General features: G+C 43.9%; 1 protein-coding gene across 1 annotated transcript in view; it reads right to left on the reverse strand.

Moving 5' to 3' along the window:
• epb41l4a (erythrocyte membrane protein band 4.1 like 4A) overlaps positions 1-12,002 on the reverse strand; it is a gene marked incomplete at both ends in the record, with an annotated part of 40,355 nt that overhangs the window by 12,560 nt on the left and 15,793 nt on the right. The window contains 9 exons of the mRNA XM_080834704.1: positions 79-156; positions 2,688-2,779; positions 3,816-3,879; positions 4,242-4,330; positions 4,492-4,579; positions 8,206-8,326; positions 8,757-8,854; positions 9,074-9,152; positions 9,348-9,399. Coding sequence (XP_080690830.1) covers positions 79-156; positions 2,688-2,779; positions 3,816-3,879; positions 4,242-4,330; positions 4,492-4,579; positions 8,206-8,326; positions 8,757-8,854; positions 9,074-9,152; positions 9,348-9,399 — 761 coding nt within the window. The remainder of the gene's footprint in view (positions 1-78; positions 157-2,687; positions 2,780-3,815; positions 3,880-4,241; positions 4,331-4,491; positions 4,580-8,205; positions 8,327-8,756; positions 8,855-9,073; positions 9,153-9,347; positions 9,400-12,002) is intronic.

Raw genomic sequence — 12,002 nt, forward strand, 5'->3', positions numbered from 1 at the left:
TGTAAAAATTGACCCAGATTTTCAAACAGATTTTTGCTTTGTTCTCACCATCACTGTTTGTCTGGTGAAAAAACTCACCTGTAACGATGCTTGGAGCCGAGCGCGCTAAATTTAGAAAGCTTTCTCGTCAGTGTATTGGAGTCATTTTCTGGCATTCTGGAAAACAATATTTGGTTTTAATAACAAACAATTAAGTTTTGTGATTTAAATCATGTTTTTGTTTTAATAAGTAGAGGTACATGATGCACAATGTATACCTCAGTCCAACAGAAACAGGTTCTTTATACATTCCTTTAAAAGTAAAAGCTCTAAGGAACTAATCTGCGGGAGAATAGATGTAATGGTACAAAAATAATCCTCGAAGGAGTTCTCCAAAGGATCCATCGTCAGAGGGTTTTACGCAAACCCTTCAAGGGTCCTTAAGAGATAAATGATAAACCCTAAAGATTCTAGATTACTCCTTCTCTTCTCAACAACCGTAAATGTCAGAGATGGCAAACTCATGATAGCATATGCCTCTTCTCACTCCCCACGGTGTACTAGACGTCGCTCTTCACTGGGTAAAAGTGTTTCTGTATAACAGTCTTATTTTTGGCGCCTCCGCCTCAGAAGCTGTATTTTAATGAAGCTCGTTACTACAAAAAACAGCTTTTGCTGTGTTCTTCTTAGAATCCCACAGTTCAAAAGCTCTGGTAGGAAAAGCCAGGACTTACTAATGCACAAAAGAGGCACAAAAAAGACAACTGATCAAAGAGGATTCTGAGACTCAGGTGTGCTACTTAAAATACTTAGTGCTACTCTAGTTCTAGAGCCATGCAATCATTCCACATCAAGTACACAGAATGTGTTGAAACGTATGGTGTTGCATGGAAATATACAGCGCTGTCGTTTGAAGCCCTTACTGCCTCATGGTCTGACCTTAGCAGTCCATTGATACAATTTTCAATTTGAGAGTTGGTGCTATTTATCCTCCTATGGTAGGATACAGCAGTGTTCACTGGCAGAAAGGAGAATGATAGTAGACGGTTCACTTGTACATGAGGGAATTCTGCTTTATGCAGGGAGACCAGCACTACAGGCAATGCTGGTTAAAAGTCATCACAGATGTGCCTCAAATGTATCCAGTTAAGGTAAATCAAAATGACCTCAGTCAAGGCTGCCTCCCAGCATAGCCTGAATGAAACCAACATTGTTGACTGACTGCACAGTCCACTGACCACCGCTCTGCAACCAGAACAGCTTAGTGCATTAACGAGCTAAAGCTTCTCGAGGCTGGTGCTTTCCCCGCAAGGTGTGTATGTTACTGAATCACATTTTCAATCGGCATCTGCCAACCGCTGACCTTCATGACAGGAATTTCTGAAATTCTATGCACCTTAAAAATTGAAAATACCTCAAAATGTGCTCAAGTCTTTTCAATCAGTGCCTGCACAGTAGAGAATATGGACAGAAGCAAGAATGGCAGTTGCAAATGAATAGTCTACACACAAATCCTAAACTTCAATGAAACCTGTTAGCCTTACAATATGCCTGTTAATATTTTTTACAATGTATGCAATGTAATTTGTTTGATAAACTACTTTCAGTAAATACTATCTTTATAGAGGGAATTGTTGAATGACTGAATTCAACATTTAGCTTGAAGGCTCCAGCTGATGCGCCTGTTTCTTTGACACAATAACTTTAGCAGAACCAGCCTGGTGCCAGCGACTGCTGGAGCTCCTCTTTGTGTATCTAATGGACACCTCTCCAAGAGAATGGTTGCCCCTTGGTTTCCTGTCCCTCCCACCCCAGCCTGCCTTCCTGCATCCTGCTCCAGGACCTGAAGGCTGGTGGGTTCACACGAGGATTACCGCCCCCCAATCAGCAGGCGAGCTCCGGTCCACCACGGCCTCTTAGGCTCTTTGGGGCACGGCTCGCTAAAGCCCCTTCTGATTAAACCAACACCAGGGTCGGCCCGGGGGAAAGTACTGCTTGGGCGAGCCTTGTGAGATTTGGGATTTACACTGCAGCCTGTCGAACTCTTTGAGGGGAGATATGGAGAGAGAGAGAGAGAGAGAGAGAGAGAGAGAGAGAGAGAGAGAGAGAGAGAGAGAGAGAGAGAGAGAGAGAGAGAGAGAGACAGGGAAGGCCAGTAGCACATTTACGAGTCAAGGATTTACTTTGGTGGGGCCGAGTGTCATAATTAGACAGAAATTAGAAAGTTAGAGCATAATATGTCAGACAACAAAGTAGGGATCGGAGGTTTCCTGAAATAACCTGCTAGCTCTACTCTGCAATTTTACTGTAGTGTTCCAAATTACACTTCATCAAACTTTACTTTACGTCACAGGACTATTCATATAAAACATGTTTACCTGTGTTTCTACGCTGTTTACAAGTGTTACTGTAAGTGTATCGTGTAAGTGCAGTACAGTAATTCTACAAGTAGGCCCACTTTATGTATTGGTTAATTGGTCTGATTAGGAATGAATAGGGATCCAGTGCCTGAATATTTTGATATGCTGGAATTTAATCAAGTGAAGAGCGGCAGATTCCTCAATGGAGCTTCAATGGAATTTGACTGCAGCAGTGCCAGGTTAAATACTTCAGGCCAGCTGTGTGTACTTGACATAGTTTTGTTCATTGTAGATTTGGACATGTAGATTTGGACGTGTAATTATGCTGGGAGAAGAATAGCATTTTACCTGAAGAAGGTGTGGTGCTCTACACAACATTTCCAAAGGTTTTTACAGGCCGTCTTAGTGGGAGACTCAAAGACAAAGGACGTTTCACTGCACTGGGAACAGAAAAAAACAGAGTGATCTGGATTAATCTTAAGGCACCATTTTATTTTCCATGATGCTTGGTAATTTTTCACGTAAAGGACCTTTGTATGATCAGCTAAGCCTATTCATTTAATGCTAAACCAGAAAATAATGCAAATTATGCAACTTTTATTCCTGTGGGCTTATGCATGCATGGGAAACTGAAAAGCTTTGAATGTTATTTCTTTACAATTCAAAGTTTGAAAGAGACAGATACTTGATCTCTGTGTGGGATGCTAAGCTGTAGTCTGTGTGCACATAAACACATGCATCTTGTTTGTGGTTCATGGATTTCCTATCCTCTGGAGGTTAATCTCTTCAGCCGTGAGGGGCGCCCACCACACATGATCAATAGCGGATTCCTTATTGACCTTTGGGCTTCGCAGCTAACAGGCTGCTAACAGACCTCTCTCCGGCATTTCCCACACATTGTGATAATGAACAGGAAACTAATGAAAGTCGTATGTCATGTATGTCATCTCAGGTCTTTCACACAAGCACACACAGACACACACAGACACAGAGACACAGAGACACACAGACACACACACACTCTCACACACACACACACACACACACACACACACACACACACACACACACACACACACACACACACACACACACACACACACACTCACACAGCAGGAGCTGTAGAAGCAACACAAGGTACATTATCACACTGCTGTGTTGTGTTCTGCTTGAGTGAGTTTTGATGTTGTAAGACTGAACACACAACACTGCACCTCTCTGGCTGATACACCAGAGACGTGCTTTAACTCTAACCCCCTCCTGCCAACACACACACACACACACACACACACACACACACACACACACACACATACACACACACACACACACACACACACACACACACACACACACACACACACACAGGAATGAATGACCTGCTTCATGCCGTGACTCACACTTCTCTTCTAGGATTTAGGTGTACTCTTTTGCAAAAGATAGTAAAAGTCACCCAAGGAGAAAAGAAGGACTCACATCTTTTCCGACGACACGGAGCTCAAATTGTGTTTCCTTAAAATAGACCTTTGTGATCCTTGGCCTGTAAACAAACACAACACACAAGGTATGACAGGTGCATTCTGCTATGGGAGCATGAAATGAAATATTTACTGCCCTGAAGGTCAAGTCCTTCCCTACAGCAAACCCACTTCCTGCTCCATAGCCCCACCTTGTGAGCTTGGTATTTCTCAACAGTCTCTATCTTAGAGACCTGTATCTCAGAAACAATACCCCATGAATTACAGTAAAAAAAGAGTTGTATGTATGATTAGCTGCAAATACAGTATGAATGTAGAGAGATGACACTGATTCAACAGCAGCATCTTAATATATACCCAGTCTCTCTCTGACGTGAACTGAAATCTAAATTTCCACGGTATGTGTTGCCAACTTCACACCTACCAGAAATACTTCCCAACTTGTGTTTTATTCTTGTACACGACCACTCCGACTGGAGTCAACCCCAGGAAATACTCCGAGTGGCTCTCTCCCTGAAAAGCAAAAACAAAGATAACCACAGAATCTTTAACTACAGAAAATAAACCATTTTACATGATGGCAACAATGTGATTGAAGGAGAAAAACTGCTACATGTGTTTCTGCTACATGTTTATCCCAGAATAATATATATTCATCATGTGAAAATACTTACAAATACTGGATGAAGATCAACTCCATACATTTCCAGTGTTTTGGCAATGGCTAAATAATTGAGTTCTGCTTCGGCAGGAACCTGACCCCTGAGAAAGAGAGGTGATCTCATTACTAGCCATGCAGAGATGGCATCTGGTGAACCAATGCATGCACACTGAAACACACACACACACACACACACACACACACACACATACGTGCATGCACACACACAAACACATATACTCACACAAACACATACTCACACACACACACACACACACACACACACACACACACACACACACACACACACAGATCTTTTCTTGCCTGGAGAGTTGCTTTCTACAATCACTGGCTGATTGGATGAGTCTAATGTCTAGTCCGCATTCAAAGCTTTGGTGTAATGCATCTGTGCCACCTGTGTCTTTGCCTCTATCCCCAAGCATGCTCATAATCCTCTCCCTGACCCTTTGGGATTCTTCCTACACCAGGGTAAACATGTCCTATTCACCAGGGGTGAAAAATGGAAAGAGGGCGCTCAGAGTTCTTTTTTATTTAACCAAGGTCTTAATCATTAACTCTCAAAAGCCATCAACTTTCTTTTCTATGTAAACATGGTGAATTCCTAGAATTCCTTTCAAGAACAGACTCAACTGACGGACGGTCTTCAGGTGGGGGGAACATTACTGAGTGACAGAAAGAGTGACAGTAGAGAAGAGCTAGATAGGGATCACGGGTTTCTTTTGCTCTGCTCTTAAGAGACTTAAGAGACTGATCCTGCACCCTGATTACTTTTCCCTTTTCCAAAGCACACAAGTAACATTGATACCGTGCCACCATCGTGACACAAATGTGTGTCGTTTTTTTTTTATAAACATGACAGACAGCTGCGCGCTCTGTGGCAAAAATTACAGATCAGCATGCAGTTAAGCATCTCTAGGTACGCATTGCATTCCTCCTCTTCCTCCTCCTATCCTGATCCATCTATCCTCTGCCCTTCCCTATAGGAGAAAACAACAACAAACAACCATTATTCACTCGTTTCCCCACTTCCATTACCAACTCCCTGCAGACGGCTGCCTGCGCAGGAGTGCCGGGGAAAGAGATGATTGCGAGGCGTCCTGTAACAGACGAAGAGACGAGAGGAGTGTGAGCGCTGGCGGGTTATTTATGATGGTCCCTGGAGAGGCTGCAGATCTCCTGGAGCCAGAGGCTGAGCTCGGTGGGAGACGGAGTCTGAGTGTAAAACGATACTGGCTGTGAGGCTGCAAACCAGTGATGGTCTGGGGATGAATCCGGCCGGCTCGGATTCAAAGCCTGAAGGTGTTTCTGTTCAGCTCTGTACAGTTACAATCAGTGGTAACATCTGGGGCGGGACACCTTCCTGATTCTGTAACCTACATTAGCGACATATTGAAAATGCTCACAAGCTCCGTGAGGAGCAGAGATCAGCTGTCTGTTGGTTTATCCCTTCTATCCTGATAGGCCAGTGGAGGGAGAGGAAACAACGTAGAGAGGTGATGGTGACAAGGTACACAACAAGGCAAAGCACAGATCTGAGGCTCTGGTTCCTGATGCCAGTAACATCACGTTTCTCTGACTGAGATGGTTCTCAATGGCCTCCCCCATTCCCATACTATGATTAATTGCAGTCACTCACACCTCAGTTTGCTTCCTGGTGTCTGTGCACATCCAGTGTGGGGACCTTTCCTTTGTGACCATGATAAGATTACCATTTTGGATATTCTGCTGGCCAACTTCTGGTGGTCACAGCAGCTGCTTGATCATGAATCTTACAATCACCCATAAAGAACATATACAGTGACCATTCCTCGTTCTCACTGGCTTTTTTTCCTCATCTAGCCTATCTGTGTCCCTCCCCTCACTCTGCCATCCATCTTGGCTTCTGTGAGCTTGGCACCTTTCATATCTATCTGTTTTTCTGCTGCCTCACCATGCTTTCCTCGTATGAAACATTCAGACCCCACATCACCACACACACCAACCCAATCCATCCACGTGTCTGTCATCCTAGGATGCTCTCTGTCTCATCCCCCTCCTTTCCCTCTCTCTCCTGTCTTGCTAGCATTTCCAATTTGTGCGGTGATCCCCTCCCTGACTCAACCGTTCTGGCCTGGTCCCCCTAATTTAAAAAACAGGCACCTATCCACTCCTTCACAGCCTTTCCCATCCATCAACCCCTCCATCCCTGAGTGAGAGAGTGTTTTGAGGGGAGCTGGCAGAAGTATGAAGCTATTCCAGCTGATCCCCAATCAGTTCCAGGACAGCTCTCTCCATGACATCACTGGCACCTCCACATGTGAGTTTAACTAATGAAGCAATCCTGAGGCAGGTTTCAGACTTCATACCAGGGCAGTGACATACATTCAAGTAATGACTCTGAGCCCGGGAGTGGATAGAAGGGTGGATGGAAACACTTAGGTAATGACTCAAATCAGACACACTTGTGACTTAACTGGACAGAGACGAGTGAGAAGAAAGGAAAATGAGCTTGACATATTGACACGGTCAGCGAAACATTGGGCTATTTTACTGATTACTCTGATGTCTTATGGATGTGATAATGTGCTTAAAAAAATGCAGCAAGTTGAGAACTAAAAGGGCATTTCTAACTATTATGTTTAACCTGCATAACTCATTAGTGGTGGGTGTATGTATCCCAAAAGCTGAAAAAGATGCTTGATCTGAAAAGTAAATGACAGATGACTTTCAGTAAGTTGCGGACAGTTCTGCGGTTCATCTGTAGCTTCAGGCATGAGGTGTACACTATCAAATTTCAGACGCTGAGCATGAAAGGGAATCTAAAACATCAGGTCTGAGATGTCTACTGAAACTACTGAATTGTGTTAATCATTACTTAAGGAGTGCAACCAGCCTCCGAAAAACAGGAGTATTCTTTCAGATCATTCACTCCCTCTCTTGCTCTCATGCTCCTTTTCCCTGTCACTCTCTCTCTCTCGCTATCTCTCACTTCGACTCCTTCGTTCCCCGTCTCTGTTTCTCTACTTCTCTACTTTCTCTGTTTCTCTCCCCCTCTCACTCTCTGCCCTACTTCCTGCTTGTCAGTCCTGTCTCTTCTGAGGCCCGTCCCCGTCCCTGTCCCCGTCCCTGCGCCTCACTCAGAAGTGTGCCAGACAGGTGAGGGAGACGGCCCAGGACAAAGCCGCCAGCGCCTGACAAGATCCTTTCAAGAGAGCTCGCCTGACGTCTCCCATTACAAAGGTGTGGAGTGCAGCCAGGGGGAAAGAATCCGTATTATCTTTACACAGTATTCCCGAGTCAGTGCAGTATTCCCATGGCTCAGAGGATCCATCTTAGCCCTTAATCTACAGAGAGATCTCCACATAAAGGCTGTGAAGGCACCATGTGCACTCCTGGTCCTGCTCATCCTTAATGGTCCACTGCTAATGCACAGTGGGTCGACAGATGTGTAGGGCAAAGTGAAATATGCATCTGTCTAATGTAATTTTGATGGTAGAGAGCAGACTTTCTTTTACTGTAGGAGAGAGGCACTGCTTCATATGTGAAAGTGGAGTTATGTGTTACTGTCCTGACTGGAGAAGGAGAGGTGAATGTAGACAGCTAGACAGCGGCACGTCTCCCGGGGCTTGTTTCAGCAGCAGCCCTAATCTGTAATCTGTCGCTGGAGTGAGATTAGGGATTAGGGATCGTCAGAAAACGAGCGGAGCAGAAGGTTTTTCTTTCTTACGTTATAGTTTTGTGTACTTGCTCCACAGCGTCTTCCAGCTCCTTCTTCTGGTCAGGGACGAAGCGGTACTCCGACACGTAACCTGCCAGGTGCTTGTAGGGGTCGTAGTCTCCCAGTTCAGCTATGGGGTGAGTGAACGCACAAACACACACACACACACACACACACACACACACACACACACACACACACACACACACACACACACACAAACACACACACACACACACACACACAAACAGCACATGGCAGAAGTTTCAGAGGTTGCTGGGTCACACTTTCATAGACATAATTGTATATTGTAAATGTATCATGTTTTTATTTGCAAAAGTGCATTCAAGGGCACTTTCTCAACAATCACTGAAATCCCTACATGCATATCAATCACTCAACTAGCGTAAAGACCAGAAAATGTAATATCTCAAAAACAAAATGTATACTGTTTACCACCTATAATAATGTCCTTCTTACATGGCATCATCTCATTCTTAATATGTACAGAGTACGACCTTGGTAGATGGCAGTGTGCGTTAACGCTGGTAGGCTCTTACCCTGAATGGCGAGGGCAGATAGCTGAGTGCTGACGTCTAAGGGGCAGGGGAGGCGGCCTTGCAGGACATCCTGTTTCACCTGGAGGAAGAACTGGTATCTGAAGGGGAAAAGAAACGGCACATGAAAGGTCTCATACACACACACACACACACACACACGGGCAAAAAGCAAAAGCTGACAGACCAAATCTAACGTAGAAGCCTATTGTTACCGAACATGCGTTATACACTACAACATATGCTTTATATACAGTACATAACACAACAGCTCCTGACCACTGTGTGTAATAACCTGACTGTTTAAGTGAAACACACACCTGGTGATCTCCTCCTTGAGTTTGCAGGGGTCTTCAGCATAAAACTTGACACCAAAGTAAAGAGTATAGGGAGGCCCTGCTGTAGCAAGAGGAACAGACACATGTTACTAGTTACTGCTTTCTAACCTAATATCCATCCACCCATCCATCTATATATCCATCCATCCATCCATTCATCGATCTATCACGCCATCAAACATTTCAAATAAAATTGAAGGATCTAATAATAAAGCCCCACTAAAAATGTAGCCAAAAGAGGGTAGTTCTTACTTACTTGTAATTAGGTCTTTATGTTCAGCCAGCGTTTTAGAGGAATCCAGCCAGTACTATAAAACACAAAGAAACACAAATAATCATCAAAACGCTTAAACTACTGGCACTGGGCAAGCATTGTGAGGAGATTTACATAGCAATACAACAGGTGCAATGCAGCCCATAAACCTCTTCTCCCGACAGGCTCCGCCAGTGCGGGTGGAGGAGGAGACAAGGCCTTTTATTTCCTTCAGTAGCCTAATCCCTGGTGGAGAACGGGTAGGTGCAGCCATGCTCACAGTCACAATAATGTGTGGCCCATTAAACAGCCCCCTCCTCCTCCTCCTCCTTCTTCTCTACTTCCTATGATGGGCCTGCTCCAAATTTTGTGCGAGAGTCATTACATTTGGCATCCATAAAACATGGAGCTTTAACAGGTCACAGCATGTGGCCCAGTAAAAGACAAAAAAAAAAAGAAAGACATTTCCCACTAGCTTGTAATACATGTAGTTTCCTTCTCTGGGGTAATGTGATTGGTGAAAAATGTGAAGTGTTGAAGTGTGCCAGTTTGCCTGTGCAATGTCTCAGAGACATAACTTTACAATGCCTGCTCCTTCTAACAGTTGTCATAGTTTACAATGAATGGGATCATGGAATTTCTCAATTCCATGGTCTTTCACAGACAAAGAAGTTATGACAATGATCCTCCACGAACCCCAATTTTGACGACAGGAATCATTTGTGACGTTCATCCCCCAAAACTTGACAGTTTCTCCATTTCCCCTTGTGCTATCAGAGATAATAACTTCAGGCCACTAGCCTGCCCCTCCTACACACCAGGAGAAACTAGTCAGCTTTAAATACCATTTGCCTCCCTCTGGGGAGGGAGTCAGTGATAATAATGTTGCCATAATCATCGCAACTAAGCTCAAGTATTCACATGTAGAAAAAAAAACCCTGCACCACCATGACAGCTTTGAGTGAATTCTGTGTTGCCTGCTGGAGGTTCCTCTGCTCCTCCCACAGCACAGTAGAGAGGAAAGCTAAATTTAAAATCGGATGTTGTATATTTCACAGAAACGTTTCCCTGCTAACAGATGCGGCAGGGCCTGTGGTGTTGCTCCCTCTTGCAAACAAACAAACAGCAACAACAAAACAACAACAACAACAACTCACTGTGCTGTTTTCCTTTTCCTGCACTTTTAATAACCAACACAAACAGGATGCTGACATCCTGCTAACATTACGTATGCAAACATTAAAGAATCCACAGACTTCTCAAAGGCATGCCACACACAATCAAGATTCAGAGCCTCTCCTTCTCTCCTGCTCACTCTCTTTCTCTCTCTCTCTGTTTTTTTTTCTCTCTCTCTCTCTCTCTCTCTCACTCTATCTCCCCCTTCTCTCTCCCCTGTCTTGTCTGACTGGAGGGGAGAAGCTGAGTTGGCACCTAGGTTCTGCATATTTCTGTCATAAATTAAAAGGCATACTTCCTCATGCATGTCTTTGGCTCAAAGTGCTGTTTAAAATGCAATTCATGTGTTTTGTATTTTCAAGAACTGAACAAAGGGAAGGAAAGTCAACCGTGGAGATGCTTGTGAAAAACAAGACTCTTGCAGATTGTGGGTGGCTGTCTGCAACGCTTTGAGGCGCTGCAGTAATTATTCAGTTACAGAGTTTTACCGGAGTCCTCTCTTGTGCCGTCAGTTCTACTTACAGGAGTACTTCTATATGTTTGAAGAACCCTTCAATTTAAATCTAAAATAGCTAATCCTGATTAAGCTTTTAAGGCTCATGGAGGTTCATGGAAGCTTTTTCCTGTAAGGACAAGCCAAAGAGCTCATAACTTGTTGTAGCTAGCACTTCTTAGCTCTGCAAGATAATCCTAGGATGAACTACTATACAACAATGGAGAAAACTGAAGTTTAGAACAACTTTTAGGCAAGTTAGGGGGCGACAGTGGTACAGGGGGTAGAGGAGTCGTTTAGTAATTGGAAGGTGGCTAGTTCGATTCCCCAATCCTCCTTACCAAGTGTGTAAGTGTCCTTGAGCAAGACACTGAACCCCTAAACTGCTCCTGATGTATAAATGCAATGTCCTTGTAAGTCGCTTTGGATAAAAGCGTCTGCTAAATGACTAAATGTAAATGTAAGTGTGGCCAGTGAAATACTGGGACATGTGTGTTTGTGGGATTCAATTCCTCTCTGGAGACCCTCCACATAGGGTTTAGAGTGCTGACTAATACTGGTCTACAGGGAGGGTGATTACGGCTGGTCATGACTCGATTAGAATAATTTAATTGAATTGCTGGATCTTATCTAATTTGCCATAATCACAGCGGTGCAGCTGGTGTTCTAGATCTAGACAATGCAAATTAATGCAAATAGGGGCAAGAGGTTAGAGAACACCTACTAGACACCACCTAGATCTCAACAAGGAACAAAAGAAGCTGATTCTTTTACAGGACTATGAAACCATCTTCACTGTTAAAGTTGATAACTGCTTTTTTTTTGTTTGTCCAAAAGCATCATTTTTTTTTCACTCGCTTTCAGTCCTTCTCATCAGACCCACACATTGTCACAGATGGACAAACATCTGGAGGGGGAAATAGCAGGCCTACGATAGGGATTGCTTCATCAGCAGTGTTGAAGAATTTATAGTGCACTATAACTCAACT

Source organism: Sprattus sprattus (genome assembly GCF_963457725.1).
Source record: "Sprattus sprattus genome assembly, chromosome: 3".
Classification (NCBI taxonomy): Eukaryota; Metazoa; Chordata; class Actinopteri; order Clupeiformes; family Clupeidae; genus Sprattus; species Sprattus sprattus.